Source organism: Colobus angolensis, unplaced genomic scaffold, assembly GCF_000951035.1.
Source record: "Colobus angolensis palliatus isolate OR3802 unplaced genomic scaffold, Cang.pa_1.0 Scaffold31, whole genome shotgun sequence".
NCBI lineage: Eukaryota > Metazoa > Chordata > Mammalia > Primates > Cercopithecidae > Colobus > Colobus angolensis.
This window is the reverse complement of record NW_012116377.1, coordinates 3,200,749-3,218,705: the sequence shown is the minus strand read 5'-3', so window position 1 is coordinate 3,218,705 and position 17,957 is coordinate 3,200,749. Positions and strand designations below refer to the sequence as shown.

At 44.0% G+C, this 17,957-nt stretch overlaps 1 protein-coding gene across 2 annotated transcripts in view; it reads right to left on the bottom strand.

Annotated features, from left to right (window-relative positions):
- The window catches only part of NR2C2 (nuclear receptor subfamily 2, group C, member 2), an 86,748-nt gene that overhangs the window by 17,519 nt on the left and 51,272 nt on the right, over positions 1-17,957 (bottom strand). For both annotated transcript variants that reach the window (XM_011950684.1, XM_011950685.1), the window contains 5 exons: positions 11,046-11,246; positions 8,578-8,680; positions 3,964-4,143; positions 1,536-1,683; positions 678-771 (listed from right to left, as the gene is read on the bottom strand). In XM_011950684.1, the coding sequence (XP_011806074.1) occupies positions 678-771; positions 1,536-1,683; positions 3,964-4,143; positions 8,578-8,680; positions 11,046-11,246 (726 nt within the window). The remainder of the gene's footprint in view (positions 1-677; positions 772-1,535; positions 1,684-3,963; positions 4,144-8,577; positions 8,681-11,045; positions 11,247-17,957) is intronic.

The following is a 17,957-nucleotide window of genomic DNA, read 5'->3' as shown; positions in this document are numbered from 1 at the left end:
TTGCTCTGGGTCTAATGGTCGCAGCAATGCCAGTGTTCTCAATTACCAAGTCACCCTCTTAGAGTTGTGACTTGCTGCTACTACTTCCTCATTACTTGGTTACATCAGGAGCACCAAGATGAGAAAAACAGTGAGTTCCCTGGCCTGGAAAAATCCCCCTCCTTGGTTATCTTCACAGAAGCCAGCCAGTCTCCCCTCTTTGGACTGACAAACGTCTCTGTCCACAAGTTAAATCCCTATGACTGATCTGCTCTAGCAAAGTTTTGGAATTGATAGATTCCTGGCTGAGCTTCATCCTGAAGATCATCTAATAAAAAAGAACCCGGGGCTTTTGCAAAAAGGCCATCTGATAAGCAGCTCTTTCCTTGGTATGCTAGTAGTTTGCCAATGTGTATAAGAGAAAAAGAAAACTGTAACAGAAAAGAGAACCACCGAATGTCCACCAAATTGACATCCAGACTGACATGTCACAGTGATTATGACCAGCCAGCTCTGATCTGAAAAGCCATCAGCATCTCTAAACAAATCACAAGATAGCTACAACAAGGAGACCGAGACGTAGGTCATGCTTTTGATGTGGTCTCTGAAGGCCAGGAAGAAGGTGGTGCACACAGTTGGAGAAGCGGCCTGCAATGTCAATATAAAGGATGGGAGAAAGCATGAGTAGAGAACGTCACCTTGGAATCCGTGGCCAGAAGAACTGTACCATCCTCACGTATCAAAGGCTGCTGGATGTTCACAAGCATTCCTGGATCAAGAAGACCTGTTTGTCTATTTAAGACATAAAGAAACTCAGAGTAGCTTCCAACATTTTATGCACAGTATGATCATGCTGCATTTACCTGTCCTTCCATATTTGTGAAGCTATCTGAATAGCAGAAAAGCTCTAACCAGACTCAGCCGCTTAGTGACTAAACAGAACCCCCACCCGTCTCTCTGCAATGAGATATACATAAAGTTGGGTTTACAGCGTGAGACAGGATGAAATGCAGATGCATCCCACAGGGCTTTCCAGGATGAATGCACACTGTGGCCATTCTGCCAAGAAAAGTTAACTTGATTTTCAGAAAACCAGCAAAGCATCCTCAACTCCAGCTCTCTCTCTGATACATTTTGGATTTCTTGTTTTCCCCTCTTTCTGTTCCTTTTAAAGTAAGTTCAACAGATTACATTAAAAAGAATATACAAATTAACTATAGCACTGAGACCTTATCTCACCTTAGGCCTTTTGTCTGTACTGCAGAAAAGCTCCAATCTTGAATTATAAAATAATTGTCTTTCTGTATGAATGATGCCCAAATTGCAGGACATAATCTGAATTCAAGGCTAGGAGAATTTCTGACCCCATCATAAATCAGGCATCCTTAGGCCTGTCCAGAGGTGTCACTGAGCAGCTCCAGAAGGGGCAGAATTAGGCAACACAAGGTTGGAGGCTATGGCAGGTGGGTGGGAAGCCACAACAGTGCCTGTTCTGGGACGCGTCTGTGCCTCCTCCATCAGCTGCAAAGGCTGACTGCAGGGAGAAAGGGACTGACCTCGCTCCATCTTTGTCTGCCACAAACGTGGGAGTGGCTATCAGGGGACTTCTCAGGTCTTTCCGGATATAGATTTTCTCAGTTGAAGCAGCACAATTGCTTGGTTTCTCCCGTTGCACATCGAAGGGCTTCCGTTCACTCTGTACAGCTTAAATCACAACATAAACATTTGTGTTTAGAGAAACAATTCAAATCAATAAAAACCACATCCCTCATGGTAAAGTAAGGGGTTTTCTTTAGTAAATCCATTACCGCAGGGAGGATGACTTTGGTGCTAGGTTCATCTAGCTCAGTTTTCACAGTGGACTTTTCGGCCAGAGAGAAGAAATCAAGCCAAACCATGCCATGCCAAATCTAAAGGCATAAAAAAGACCTCACGATGGGTGGTACTCCCTGCTAAGAAACTGCAGCACAGCACCTACGTGGCCTATGGAAGCACCCATGAGCCTTCTGGGCCATTTTGTTAATTTTATGTTATTATTTTTATGTTATTATTTTATTGTTTTTTGTAGAGATGAAGCCTCATTATGTTGCCCACTGGACTCAGACTCCTGGGCTCAAGAAATCCACTTGCCCCAGCCTGCTAAAAGTGCTGGAATTACAGGCATGAGCCACAGTGCCCAGTTGGTTTTTATTTCATGATGCTAACAAAATAGACCATTTCAAGGATAAAGAAAACCCTGGGCCAGGGGTGGTGGCTCAAGTCTGTAATCCCAGCACTTTGGGAAGCTGAGATGGTTGGATCACTTGGCCAACATGGCAAAACCTGGCCTCTACTAAAAATACAAATATTAGCCGGGTGTGGTGTAATCCTGTAAACCTGTAATCCCAGCTACTTGAGAAGCTGAGGCAAAGAGAATTGCTTGAACCTGGGAGACAGAGGCTGCAGTGAGCCAAGACGTGCGCTACTGCACTCCAACCGGGGCAACAGAGTGAGACTCCGCCTCAAAAAAAAAAAAAAAGAAAAAGAAAAGAAAAGAAAAGAAATGCCCACCTTCAAGTAGGCCCTCAATAGAATGCATTTCCTATGCCACAATTTGTAGAGGAACCCTTCTAATTTCCAAATCAAGTCTGAATCACTTCTGCAAACTCTTTAATGGGTGTCAATTTTATATCATGCTAGCAAACTCTCCTTTTAGCAGTCTAATATAAGAGCAAATATGCATGTTAGAAGCAACTGAAGAAAACGAAAGCTTTTTAAAGACAAGACAAAAGTGATGAAGGTCAGGGACTAACATTCAGATATGCTGCTAATCAAACTGCTATCCAATTGAATATTGTGTTTGCAGCTACAGCTGTGATCATCACAAGAAAACTGATTTCAGTCACTGCTCTGAGTAAAAATATTCATCACTGAGAAAAAGGAAAGCTTAGCAATGTGGGCCAGTCCCACACCAAGCCAGTGATTTATTTACTCACTTTGGGGAAAGAGCAGTATCATTAGATTAAATAAAAACATCACACCAGGCAGAAATTAGGTTGATATTTCTAATTTCTCAAAAAATACATTTCCATTTGTTCTCCGGTGAATTTTACAGATTCCCATTCCCAGAAACGTCAACATCAATACTGAAATATATTGGTTTTCAGTGTTCCTAGAAAACTATGCAAAAGATGACAGAACCACGCAGCATACTCAGCGGGAGCCTGCAGTCCTGGGTCCACGGCCACCAGACTTGCGAGGCTGAGTTGCATGCCTTGCTCTGCTAAGCTCCATTTTCCAACTGTGGTTTGAGCCTAACTCCACTTTCCTTGAATTTCTTTGTGCTGCCCATCTTAGGTCCTGGTCTTCATGTTTTCACTGCAAGTTAGGGAAGTGACCTCCATGCTGATTGGTCCCTGAAAACCCCCAAACTTCTGGCTATGGGAGTGGAAAGGAGGGGCCTGAGACCTTCCCTGGCTGCCCCACACATCCAGAAGCAATATATTTCTCTTTAGAACCCCAGTTACACAGAGGCTTGGCAAAGGACCTTATCCCAAAAGAAAGCAGAGGGGCTAAGAAGACAAGGAGTAGGCTGATGTAATCCTCAGGAGCAATATATAAGTAAGGTGAATAAGTAGATCACAAAAGAGGACCCTGTGGCTGAGAGGCTACGTGTGTCCTCAGGCGTCACAGCTCTCTCTTAGTGGCACACCTGGAGGTAGATTTGGTATCAGCTTTCCTCCAAAGCCTGTGTCCAATCCACTCCACTAAGCTGCCTCCTGATGCATCTGGAATAAGGCTTTCCATACACACAGCAGGAGAACAGACCAACCCCTGCAGCACTGGCTCTGAATCACCTAGCTGACCCATGAGGTAAACCAAAACGAAGCTTAAGTGAGTAATTTTTCTTCAAGTATTTTAAAGCCAGGTATAGAAACCTTATTTTTTTTTGTTTACACTCTCCCTCTGCGTTAACTCATGTGGTTTTAAAATATTGTTACTCACATTCCATTTTCATGCCCATCTCTAAGCATTTTTTCAGCCGGCAAAACTGACAGCGGTTCCGGTGATGTTTATTGATGATGCAGTCTTGGTTGCTCCGACAGCTGTAGGTTAAATTTTTCCTCACACTCCTTTTGAAGAAACCTTTGCAACCTTCACAACTGACAGCCCCATAGTGACGGCCTGAAACAGGAGAAAGAATATACAAATATTTTGTGACTATATTTGTGGATTCAGTTCCTGTGCAAGTCTTATTGAAGTCATGGGTGCATACGCTGTTAGATGCCAACAGCCACGTGGCCTGAGCATTAAGCATACTGGCCACACCCTTCATGTAATTTCTCTACAACCTTTCAAGTAGCCTTATGAGTTCATGATGGAAATACTGAAGCTCGGACAGCTTATATGACAGCTGGCAGATGGCATGACCTTAGTGCTCTTAGTATACAAATGGTCTAACATAGAGTAGGAGCTCACAGGTGACAGCTGAACTCTACTATCCACTTGAACACACCTGGGTCCTATTCCTGGAGATCTGGGCTTATGAAGTGGATTAGGTCCCCTGTCCCGCCACAAGTGGCACATAGCACACACATGCATGTGTGGCTTCGGCACAGAGGGTCTCACTCCTGCATTTACCCCCTCTCTCTGATTCACATCCTGGGCCCTAAGCCTCCCCTGGGGAAGTGGGATAGTCACAGGGAGAAGCGTGGGGACCGTGACTGCCAAAGCCCACAGCAAAGGAGGATTACCATATGGCTCACCTGGGCTAGCTACTCAGAGCCTTCTAGAAACACAGTTCTAGGAATGCATTTATTAAACACAGTTCATTTTTCTAATCTTGTTTTACTTTGGTGTCTCTTTTTATTTTTGATACATTGTAATTGTCCATATTTATGAGGTATAATTTGATATTTCAATATATCCACGTTGTATAATGATCAAATCAGGTAGAGTGACCACCACCTTATGCATTTATCACTTCTTTGTAATAAGGACATTCAAAAACCTTTCTTTTAGGTATTTTATAATATATAATACCTTATTGTTAGCTATGGCTACAGTGCAACAGAACACCAGAACTTGTTCCTACTACTTAACTGTAACTCTGTACCAGCTGGTCAGTCTTTCCTAACCATCTCCCACTTTTCCCCTCCCGCGTCTTGGTGCCATTGTTCTACTCTCTGTTTCTATGATATCATTTTTTTTTAAAGGATTCCACAGGAGTGAGATCATATTTGCCTTTCTGTGTCTGGCTTTTTTCACGTAACATGATGTCCTCCATATTCATCTACGTTGTCACAAAGAGCAGGATTTCATTCAATTTTATCTATTCCACTGTGCTACATACCACATTTTCTTTAGCAATTCATCCACTGTTGGATACTTAAGCTGATTCCGCATCTTGGCCATTGTAAATAGTCATGCAGTAAGCATGGGAGTGCAGGTATTTCTTCAACATAATGATTTTATTTCCTTTGGATGTGGATCCAGTACTGAGATTGCTGGATCATGTGGTAGTTCTAGTTTTAATTTTTTGAAGAACCTCCATACAGTTTTCTACAGTGGCTGTAGTAGTTTACAATCCCATCAACAAGTGTTCCCTTTTCTCCACATCCTCCCTAGCACTTCTTTTCTTTTGTCTTTTTAATTGTAGGCATTTTTTCTTTTCTTTTTTTTTTTTTTGAGACAAGAGTCTCAGTCACTTAGACTGGAATGCAGTGGTGTGATTTCGGCTCGCTGCAACCTCCACCTCCTGTGTTCAAGTGATTCTTGTGTCTCAGCCTCCCGAGTAGCTGGAATTATAGGTGTGCACCACCACGCTAGGCTAATTTTTTTATTTTTATAAGATTTTATAAAATAAAAATAAAACCTTATATATTTTATAAGATCTTTTTTTTTTTTTTTTTTTTTAAAGAGTTTTGCTTTTGTCACCCAGGCTGGAGTGCAGTGGTGCGATCTTGGCTTACTGCAATCTCTGCCTCCCAGGTTCAAGTGGTTCTCCTGCCTGAGCCTCCCAAGCAGCTGGGATTACAGGAACCCACCACCACACCCAGCTAATTTTTGTATTTTTAGTAAAGTCGGGGTTTCACCATGTTGGCCAGGCTAGTCTCGAACTCCTGACCTCAGGTGATCTGCCTGCCTTGGCTTCCCAAAGTGATGGGATTACAGACGTGAGCCACCGCACCCTGTCAAAAAATATGTATCTTATAAGAATACAAAAATTAGTAGAGACGAGGTTTTGCCACGTTGGCCAGGCTGATCTCGAACTCCCGGCCTCATGTGATCTGCCCACCTCAGCCTGCCAAAGTGCTGGATTATAGGCATGTGCCATCGCACCCAGCCTGATTACAGACATCCTACCTGGAGGTGATACCTCATGTAGTGTTGATTTGCATTTCCTTGCGGATTAGTGATGTTGAGCATTTTTTCATATAACCGTTGGCCATTTGAATGTCTTCTTTTGAGAAATGTCTATTAAGGTATTTTGCCCATTTTAAAATTGAGTTACTTGTTTTTTTGCTGTTAAGTTCTTTATACGTTGTGGGTAGTAATCCCTTGTCAGGTGTACAGTTTGCATGGTATCGCCAACTTTTAATTATCAATGACATCAAAAAGTGCCCCTGGCCAGGCAAGGTGGCTCACGCCTGTAATCCTAGCACTTTGGGAGGCCGAGGCAGGCAGATCACAAGGTTAGGAGTTTGAGACCAGCCTGGCCAATATGGTGAAACCCAGTCTCCACTAAAAATACAAAATTTAGCCAGGCGTGCTGGCAGATGCCTATAGTCCCAGCTACTCGGGAGGCTGAGGCAGGAGAATCACTTGAACCCGGGAGGCAGAGGTTGCAGTCAGCCGAGATCATACCACTGCACTCCAACCTGAGCGACAGAACAAGACTCCATCTCAAAAAAAACAGTGCCTCCTCCTTCAGTTTAGCTTTCTTATTCACAAAGTACTTTCACATACATTATGCCCCATTTGTTTCCAGCTGAGACTGACCATGGACATGCTCTTCTGATTCTGTCTTGTTTGTATAATCCAATTTCACAGCTACATTGCCAAGAATACATTTCACAGGATTACCATTTATGGTGGCTACAGAGAATCCCATTGTTCTAAGCTCTAGTATGCAAAACCATTTTCCAAGTGTGCATTTGGAACAACTCGGTCTTGTTCTTTTAAGAATAGTTGTGGTAAAGTGCCTTCTATAACACTGTTTTTCCTTTCTTTGCAATATATTTCCTTGAGTTCTCTATCTCTTTGAGTGACACTAATATCAGGAGACAATGGCACCAAGAGCCTGTGACTAGGCCTTTCCTTAAGCTCAGAAGAAGACTGACAAAAGGGGAAGTCGAGTAGATTCTATGGCCCTTTTGTTATGTTCATGCTTCATTCATTTGTTCAGAAGTTTGTAGAGTGCCTTTCCTTGCTGAGCAAGAAGACAGGAATACAACGATAGACGGTAAGACACGGTTTTTGCTCTGACATTCTGATGGGGAAGATAGGCCTGCAGAGTGAATTATATGAATAGGCAACAACTAGAGAAATCTGTAGGAAAGGGCAATCAGAATCACAGGCAGCACTGTCTATCTGCCTATTGGGGTAGGTAAGGGCTTCAGAGAAGGGATAGGATGGATTGGGTTTACCAGGACAAAGGGTGGGAGCAGAGGCAGGCACCATTGGCAAATAAATGGTGTCACCAGCATGGAAGAGAAACTGGAGCTTCTGATCTTCTGTAGATGCTTGTCTGGGTCTGTCTTCCTAAGAGGCTTGGTCCAACCTCCTTTTTAAAAAACAAAACAAACAAAAACCAGGACTACAGTGTCCAAAGTTCCTGTGAATTTTTTGACCACAGAAGAAAGTGGAACCAGGCAGCCATCACAGAACACAGGCCTGTGCCCTTGGCATCCCTGGTACTGTGTTCTTATAAAAGACTTTTCCATTCCTTCCTGTCTGCCTCACTAACCTTCTATGGATCCCCAGTACAAGCAGGCCAGCACTTGAATTTTTGGGCCAGACATCTTCCTCAGTCTCACTTTACCCAATCGTAATCACAGAAGCCTATGAGCTCTCTCTCAAGGACACCGTGAGTATAGACCTTAAACTCTAGGCCCTGGCTCCACTTGCTGGAATGCCCTCCTCCTGCTCCAACGAATATGTACACAATCACCAAGGCTCCCAGGTGTTACTGCCTCTGTGGGGCCTTTCCTGACCCTGGGACTCTAGCTGGAATCACATGCCGCCTCCTGCTTCATTACAGCAGTTATTCATAGTGGGTTATAGTAAGGGGATGATAGAGACAGTTACAGTTAGGATGAAGGGGGATTATACAAATTTTACATCTTGTAAAATAGCCAAGTGCTGTGCAAATGCACACTTAACCAAGATCTACAAATCACAGAAATCGTTTCTTGACTTTTCCTTTTTATGTCTAATTATTCGACAAACTACCTTACTTATTTACATCATCACCCCAATAAGAAAAGTAGAATTCATGTGTGAAACCTACAAACGTACATAAAATGGTCTTTCTAAATTAACTACCACCCCACCTCACAACAGTTACTTCATGCTGTTGGCCCGTTATAAGTGCCAGCATAACCTGGAACTACATACCGGAGGCTTTGTCGCCACAGACCACACAGTACTCTACCACCTGGGGCCGCTGGACGTCCGTCTTCCCCAGTAAACGCTCCACAGAGGCAGAATCCGTGACAATCTGAGAGAAACCAGGAAATAAACAGGGGTGCCAATTAAAAACCAAATCACTGCTGGGCACGGTGGTTCACGTCTGTAATCCCAGCACTCTGGGAGGCCAAGGCGGGTGGATCACCTGAGGTCGGGAGTTTGAGACCGGTCTGGCTAACATGGTGAAACACCGTCTCTACTAAAAATATAAAATTAGTCAAATGTGGTGGCGGGCGCCTGTAATCCCCAGCTACTGTGGAGGCTGAGGCAGAAGAATTGCTTGAACCCGGGAGGCAGACATGGTAGTGAGCCGAGATCGCGCCACTGCACTCTAGCCCAGGTGACAGAGTGAGACCCCATCTCAAAAACAAACAAACAAACAGACAAAAACCCAGATCACTAAGCAAAGTAATGTTTAACTATAAATTCTCAATGCTGGGTTTCTAAGCAGGAGAGCTCTGGACAGAACTGAGAAAATTTCAAATGACAACTTAATCTGACACCCAGAATGGTTCTGCCACTCATCTGGACTGCTCATCAGCTGGGTGGTTTCCCAGGATCAGGCGCTGGTTTCCACTGATCTACTCTATCTGGCTACTACAACCACCCAAAATTGTGGACCATGTGGGGAATCACACACAGACGCTTCCAAATGAAGATATTTAAGATTCTTCCCATAACAACTTGAATGTATGCAAAGAAGTGTATTGGCAGAGAAATAACCAAACTTTATTAATTAAATAAGTAGGACTCTGACTGAGGCAGCCGGTGGTGAGATGACGAGAACAAATGACCTTTGAAACCTGCTATCTTCCCCTAATTTGTGGTGATTTTCTAGGCGACAGCAATTCATCTGGGAGAATACTATAACTGATATATGTGCAAGTGAAAAATAGCTGTTATTTTAAAATGTACTTGAACTTGAGCCAACAATAAGCCTTAAAATGATTTATACACGGTGGGAACACATACAGAAATCATTAAGTAGAATCACCTCTTGTGAAACATGCAACAAAATCAACAGCCATTCTTTCACAGACAAGGAGTACTCTAAAGGAGGAGGAACTCCTTTCTGATTTCAGATGATCGCAATGTACTCCGGGAAAGGAAGGATGAGACAGCATTTAGTAAGTGTGGCGTTAGGTGTCTAAAAGAACAGTTCTGAAAGCTGAACACGTTGGCATTCTGATCCCAGCTCAATCAGAAGACAAAAAATTTCTTCCCTTCCTTAAGTTTCTTCATAGTAGAACCTCCCCACCCAAAACAGAGATTCTAAGCAGCATGAATTCAATAGTCAAAAGGTGGAAGCAACCTATATGTCCACCAACAGGTGAAGAGAAAAATGTGGTCTATATACAGAGTGGAGTATTACTCAGCCTTTAAAAGGAATGGAATTCTGACACATGCTACGACATGGATGGGGGAAATAAGCCAGTCACACAAAGGCTGATTTCACTTATATGAGGTACCTAGAGTAGTCAAATTCATGGAAACGGAAAGTAGAATGGTGGTCACCAGGGGCTGGGCGAAGGGGAGAGGAGAGTTACCGTTCAATGAGTATAGAGTTTCAGCTTAGGAAGAGGAAAAGAGTTACACAGAGCTGGACAGTGGTACAACAATATAAATCTACTTAATGCCACTAAACTGTATACCTAAAGCTGATTAAGATGGTAAGTTTTATATTATGTATATTTTATCAAAAATTAAAAAAAAAATTAAACACAACCCTGACGAAGCATGCTCTGTGCTCAGCCATCATGGGATACTGACCTTGAGTTTCTGTTCTCTAAGTGTTGGATTTGGAGATTCTATGCTTCCCATCCTCACGCTGAGCAACAACCCTGCTTTCCTTCAATGCCTGCTCTTTTCCTTGCTGTAGACTGTCCTCAACCCATCCTGCCTTGAGAGAGCAGGAGGAACCAGGGCAGAGATAGAGACAAGAACTGAGGGGCCCAGAGCGGGTAGTAGTCAGTGGCAAGTAAAGACAGAATGAAAAGCTGGGACCACAGACCTGATGATCTGGACAAGTCAGTTCTCGCTTGGCTGTAGTCAGCCCTAGGTGGTACCTTTAAAATATCAAGGGCTGACGCTTGATGGCTTTAGGTAAGAACAATTCTCCAGTAGCCTCAGGACCAGCTTGCTCATGCCAGTCTCCTGTGGCCACTGACCTCCTTGTTCTACTTCCATCCTCTCTGAGTGTTATAGCTGACTGCCTTCTGGGCCTTGCCACTGGTTTGCTGGTTTATTACTTTGGCCAAAGCAGCAACCTGCCATCTTTGCAGGTCCCCAAAGAACCTTCCAGGGATGGATTTGGCCTCGAAGGCAGATGTAAGAACAAGTCAGGAACAAGTTCAATAGCAGAAGTGCTGAAACAAATACCTATTCAAAGGCCTTACCTGGATCCTGCCAGGAACGAGGTTGTCTGAGGTGGTAAATATGAGTTGCTTGGCGCTGGATGTCTCTGGGGAAGCCAGGATCACCTTCCCAGTTCCAGCTCCATCTGGGCTGGTCAGGATGAACTGCTGTTTAGGGGATCCGGAGGCGTCCACTGCGGTGACTATCTGGATCTTCTGTCCTGTCTGCTGGTCTGTGACAATCTATAAGACACAACATGGAGACCGCTCTCATGGAGTGTCACAAGACCCATGCATTTGCAGGTGGTGCTCAAAGTGGTGACCACCAAACACCTTGAATTAATGCTGTCTAACACGCAGTTTCACCAGTCCACGGTGAATCGAGAAAAACAAAACACAATAATGAGTTTTTCAGAAACAAATTTTCATAAAGCTAATTTTAGTCTAGGACCATATCTTTCCTACTGTTTTCAGAAGCAAAATGCCCTTTCTTTTATGAAATGAAGGCAGTAATAAATAATAGATAGGTTTAACTTTTTGAAAATTCCTTGTCCTCACCTATTAAGAAATGTAGGCAATCCTAACTCTTGAAATGCTACTGATCCATAAAGTCCAAAAACTTGGGAATGACTGCTTCAAAGATGGCCTCTTTCTAAAAGGTCCTGTAAATACTATTGCCTTAGGTTGAGAGAATACAGGGAGACCCTTGCCGACATACACTCAACTCACCACTAATTGACCACCCACCTCCTTCACTCCCACTTCCTGACTCTGAGGTCTTTAAGGATAGAGACTACATCTGATTCACTGCTATATCCCCAGGGCCAGCACAAGGCCTGGCACATAGAGAGAAGACAATAAAAGATCATAGGCTGCACTGAAGGAAGTGGGCACTGACTCTGGAGAAGTCTTGACCCTTATTCCTCTGGGAGTTCCCACTCTTCAGGATCATCACTGTCAAGACTCCACTTCTTCACACAGTCCTTGTCTAACTGCATCAGTCACAACAGAAACAGTTGCTATGACAAGAATGAATTCTCTTTTTCTTGCTCGTGAAGTTCTTTGAAGTTGTTCTAATCCCTGTCCTGCCTCTCTCCTAGGCCAGATGTTCCTGGCTAGCAGCACTGCCACCTCTCCCTCCAGGCACCAGCAGACCCTTACTACAAAGAGGACTCTGGAGCTGCTGCTGCTGCTGTGTTAGGTGAAGGGAAACATGCTATGTCTCTGGCTGGAACTCAGTTTCCTACAGCACAGTACATTTATGGACAGGTCTAGCATCTGTACCACCTCTTGACAGACTTTTGAAATGGGACTCTGGCCAGGCACAGTGGCTCATGCCTGTAATCCCAACACTTTGGGAGGCCGAGGTGGGAGGATCACCTGAAGTCAAGAGTTCAAGACCAGCCTGGTCAACATGGTGAAGCCCCGTCTCTACTAAAAATACAAAAATTAGCTGGTCATGGTGGTGGGCGCCTGTAGTCCCAGCTACTTGGAAGGCTGAGACACGAGAATCGCTTGAACCCAGGAGGCAGAGTTTGCAGTGAGCCAAGATCGTGCCACTGCACTCCAGCCTGAGTGACCAAAGGGAAACTCTGTCTCCAAAAAAAAAAAAAAAAATAGAACTCCCAAGGTTGAGATAACAAACTCACACAGTCTAACACAACAGCTTTGCTAACTGCAATATGGAAAATAAGACAATGTTGGCTGGCTCAAAATAAAATGACATAGGCAAGAAAAGATTCAATCACTTAAATGTTTACTGAGCACCCACTATGAGTCAAGCACTGTTCTAGGTACTAGGAATAGGGACGAAGGTCCCACTATCATGGAACTCAACTTCTAGTGGGGGAAACAGACCCTGAACTCTGAACAAATAATATCAGTCAGTGTAAATGCCCTGGAGAAAACAAAAAGCAGAATAAACAGAAAAAGCATGACACTGGGAAGGAGACAGGGATGCAACTTTAGGAGGAGAGACATCTCTGAGTATGTGACACTGAGCAAAGACTTGAATCAAACATAAGAGGAAACTGCAAAAATGTGGCAAAGTGTGCTACAGGGTACAGCCAAGTGCAAGACCAGAGAGGACAGCAGAATAGGATGACAGATCCAAGCATGAATCCTCAGCTGGTCATGGGACAAACCCCAATATATCATCATTTCCAATTAAAGGGGCAAAAGATGTTTAAGGCTCAAGGAGAACAGATTTGGAGGGAATGAAAGGAAGAACCTTTCATCATTACAATCTGTGGCATGCCCAGAGTCCCCCAGAAACATAAAACATGAGACAGAAAACCTTGTGAAAAGAATTATCTTTAAAAAAACTTTCCCACCCAAGGCTCAACTGAGAGACTGCAGACACAGGCTGGTTGACACACACTTCTCTCAGCTGCCACAGAAGGGATTTCTTGCCTTAGATAAACAAGGTGGCCTTTCGAAGCCCTTATAACCTTGAGCTCTGTGAATCAAATGTCTATCAATTTTTTTTTTTTTTGAGACAAGAGTCTCACTTTGTCACCCAGGCTGGAGTGCAGTGGCATGAGTATGGCTCACTGCAGTCTCAACCTCCTAGGCCCAAGCAATCCTTCTGCTTCAGCCTTCTGTATAGCTGAGACCACAGGCGTATGTCACCACACCCAGCTAATATTTTAGAAAAATTTTTTTGTAGAGATGGAGTCTCATTTTGTTGCCCAGGCTGGCCTCAAATTCTTGGGCTCAAGTGATCCTGCTGCCTTGGCCTCCCAAAGTGCTAGGATTCAGGCATGAGCCACCGAGCCTGGCTCATGTCTATCAATTCTTATTTCCTTCCTAAACTGTTTTCCCTGTTAAGAAATGACATAGTTATGTGATTGAGAGGGGTCTTCAATTACCAACTAAAACCAAGGCAACACTAGTAATTCCTTTGCCCTTTTGTATTCAGAGATGACACATTCTGTACCAGAGCACACACAGATAACCAGCATGTCATTTCCTTGTATGCTCTTCTCCAGTCATTGTGGTTGAGGTATGGCAAGTATGAGGTCAGGGTATGGTGTTGGGAGGTAGAAGTTACTGGTTCCAGACAGGGACAGCAGCTCTTAGTGGCAGTATATAACATACTTCAAGGCTCAGAATTTTTTTTTTTTTTGAGACAGGGTCTTGCTCTGTTACCCACGTTGGAGTGCAGTGGCATGATCCTGGCTCACTGCAGCCTCGACCTCCTGGGCTCAAGCAATCCTCCTATCTCAGCCTCCAGAGTAGCTGGGACTATAGGTAAGCACCACCATGCCTGGCAATTTTTTTTTTTTTTGAGATGGAGTCTGGCTCTGTCGCCCAGGCTGGAGTGCAGTGGCCGGATCTCAGCTCACTGCAAGCTCCGCCTCCCGGGTTCACGCCATTCTCCTGCCTCAGCCTCCCCAGTAGCTGGGATTACAGGCACCCGCCACCTCGCCCAGCTAGTTTTTTGTATTTTTTAGTAGAGACGGGGCTTCACCGTGTTAGCGAGGATGGTCTTGATCTCCTGACCTCGTGATCCGCCCGTCTCGGCCTCCCAAAGTGCTGGGATTACAGGCTTGAGCCACCGCGCCCGGCATTTTTTTTTTTGTTTCTCTAGAGATGGGGGTCTCACTATTTTGTCCAAGCTGGTCTCGAACATCTGGGCTCAAGTGATCCTCGTGCCTTCACCTCCCAAAAGCTGAGAACCAATGTACCTGGCTAGATTATTCTTTTCTTTTTTTCTCAAAGACTCACGCTCATAAAAATTCAATGAATTACTTATAATTTGGGGGTTTTTTTGTTTATCTTTACCCTCCCCTAAGACATTTGTACCCTCCATTTAGAGAGAACACCTCCATGAGAAAACTAAAAATGCAGGCAGAAAAAAAAAATCTTCCAAATACCCTATTGGAACACAAGGGTGACCACTAAGCAAGACCTTGTTAACAAACACAGATAGATTTCTATTTAATGACCTAGAGGAGACATCAGATTGCAAGGATATATCCAAGCTCATTAAAATTTAAGTCGGCTGTGGAGGAGAGGTATTGTGCATAGAACTTTACTCCCTGAAAAGATACATTCCAGCCAGAATTCCCAGTATCTATTAATGTGACCTTACTTGGAAGTAGGGCCTTTGCAAATGTAATTAGGATAAGATGAGGTAATACTGCATTAGGGTGGGCCCTAATTCAATGAATGGTGTGTCCTTAGAAGAAGACCACGTGGCAATGGAGGCAGAGATTGGAGTGATGCAGCTGCAAGCAAGCGAGGAATGCCAAGGACTGCTGGCACCCACCAGAAGGTAGGAGGAGACAAGGAAGGACACTCTCCTAGAACCTTACCCTGCTGACACCTGATTTCAGACTTCTGGCCACCAGAGGGTTGGGAAAATAAATTTCTATTGTTTTAAGCCACCAAGTTTGTGGTAATTTATTGTGACAGCCCTGGGAAACTAATACAAGAGGCAAATTTTATTTAATTTCTTTATTTGGAACAAAAATTCTTAACTGTCTGTAAACTATAACAAATTGGGGGGAAGGGAGTAATGTAAGAAGATAAGGGCTATTTTCTGTGATTTTTAAGGCCCTCAATAGCCTACCTAGTCAGAGCTGCTATAATGCTTGTTGTGAAAAGGTGAATTTGAACATGATTGATATGTTAGTAAATAATTAGCATATAATGCAAATTTTGTGTTTATGGGTAGTTTCTTCCATGAATAACACTAAGTAAATAGGTTAACAGAAAACGACACTGAGCTGAAGTTATCCATGCAGGGATACTCAGTGCATGTGGTATGAGTCACATTCAATCCATCTGGTGATTTCAGGTCCACCACTCACAGTAACTCATGAGATGCAATCCTCCCTACACCTACCTCCACAAAGAAACTACAGGACTTTTTCAAGGTAAAGTGCCGTATTTATTTATTTTTGAGATGGAATTTCGCTCTTGTTGCCCAGGCTGGAGTGCAATGGCACGATCGATCTCAGCTCACGGTAACCTCCGCCTCCCAGGTTCAAGCGATTCTCCTGCCTCAGCCTCCAGAGAAGCTGGGATTACAGACACACGGTACCATGCCCAGCTAATTTTTTTATATTTTTAGTAGAGATGGGGTTTCTCCATGTTGGTCAGGCTGGTCGCAAACTCCCGACCTCAGGTGATCCGTCCACCTCGGCCTCCCAAAGTGCTGGGATTACAGGCATGAGCCACCGCGCCTGACCAAGTACCATATTTATTAGAGTCACTATGTATTTAACCACTTGCAGGTTTTATTAGATTCACTATCTGTTTTTTAATATGTTACTGACAAAGTTTTTGAGTATTGTGTCACTAATCTCATTTTTTCCCCATCAGTCCTGTGGTTTTCATTGCACAATTTGGCAAAGTGTGGGAATTTTCAGGAATGCATGTCACATTATAGCACAACTGACTTTCCTCTACTAAGCTAAGGTCCTCTCTAGTTAAGGTCCTCTCTAGTTCTAATCCCAAAGGACCTTGAAACGATCTTATACACTACCATTCTCCCCCATGTTACCCACTCTGTTCCAGCCAGCTCAACATCTCTGTCGCAAAGAAGAGCCTGCCAATGAATGGGCTGCAGGCAAAAACCAGCCCCTGGATAACTTTTGTTTGCCTACCCAAAATTATTTTTTTTTTAATTTTTTTCTTGAGACCAGGTCTTGCTCTGTCACCCAGGCTGGAGTGCAGTAGCATGATGTTGGCTCTTTACAACCTCCACCTCTCAGCCTCAAGTGATCCTCCCATCACAGTCTCCCAAGTAACTGGGACTACAGACTCGTGCCACCACGCTTGGCTAATTTTTGTATTTTTTTGTAGAGATGACGTCTCATTATGTTGCCCAGGCTGGTCTTGAACTCCTGAGCTCAAGCGATCCACCTACATCAGCCTCCAAAGTGCTGGGATTACAGGTGTGAGCCACTGCACTCGGCCCCCTAAATTTTTTTTTTAAAGAACTTTGCTAACATCTAAAAATTGAGTATTTCCCATTATCAAAATCAAATTTGTAGTTCTCTTGACAAACCGGAAGCTCAGGTCATCCTGGGCTCAAGTTCTCCCCATGGTGCCAGGTGGCTGGAGATGGGGGTTGGCTACCCCTTTAGATGAGGTAGCCTCTCCAGTTCATCCCTATCCTCACCTTGCCACCTCTTTCACTGTAAACACGGGAGATAGGGCTTGGTAGCTACAGACATGAATATGAATGCTTACTCTACTACTTTCCAGCTGTGTCAACTTGGAGCAGCTACACAAGCTCTTGAGCTCCATTTATGTATCTATGAAAAAGGATGACTAGGAAAGTGAAACGATATGATGTGTGTGAAACTGCTTGGTACACTGCCCAGAACATGCCAGGACCTTGGTAAAGTATTTCTTCCCTCTAAGCTCTCACATACTCCTTTCCTCACTCAGTCTTGTCTTATCCCTTTCATCTTACCAAATCGCTCCTGATGAAAAAGTCAAGACTTTTTACCATGGCTTACTCATTCTTTCATTCATTCCTCAAATATTTACTGAGGGTCTACTCTGTCAGACAGTGTGTTAGACAGTGGCATATGAAGATGGCTCCTGCCCTCATGAAACTTTTAGTTCAGTCGAAGAGACTGGCAATACACAAGGAAACAAACCAGTCAGTAAACAATTTCAATTTATGGTACATGTTATGAGAGAAAAGACAGGTTGGGGTAACCCTGAATAACAAAAGTACTTAACTTTAGAAAGAGAGGTCAGGGGGCTGGGTGCGGTGGCTCAATCCTGTAATCCCAGCACTCTGGGAGGCCGAGGCGGGCAGATCACGAAGTCAGGAGATCGAGACCATCCTGTCTAACACAGTGAAAACTCGTCTCTATTAAAAATACAAAAAATTAGCCAGGCGTGGTGGCAAGCACCTGCAGTCCCAGCTACTCGGGAGGCTGAGGCAGGAGAATGGCGTGAACCCGGGAGGTGGAGGTTGCAGTGAGC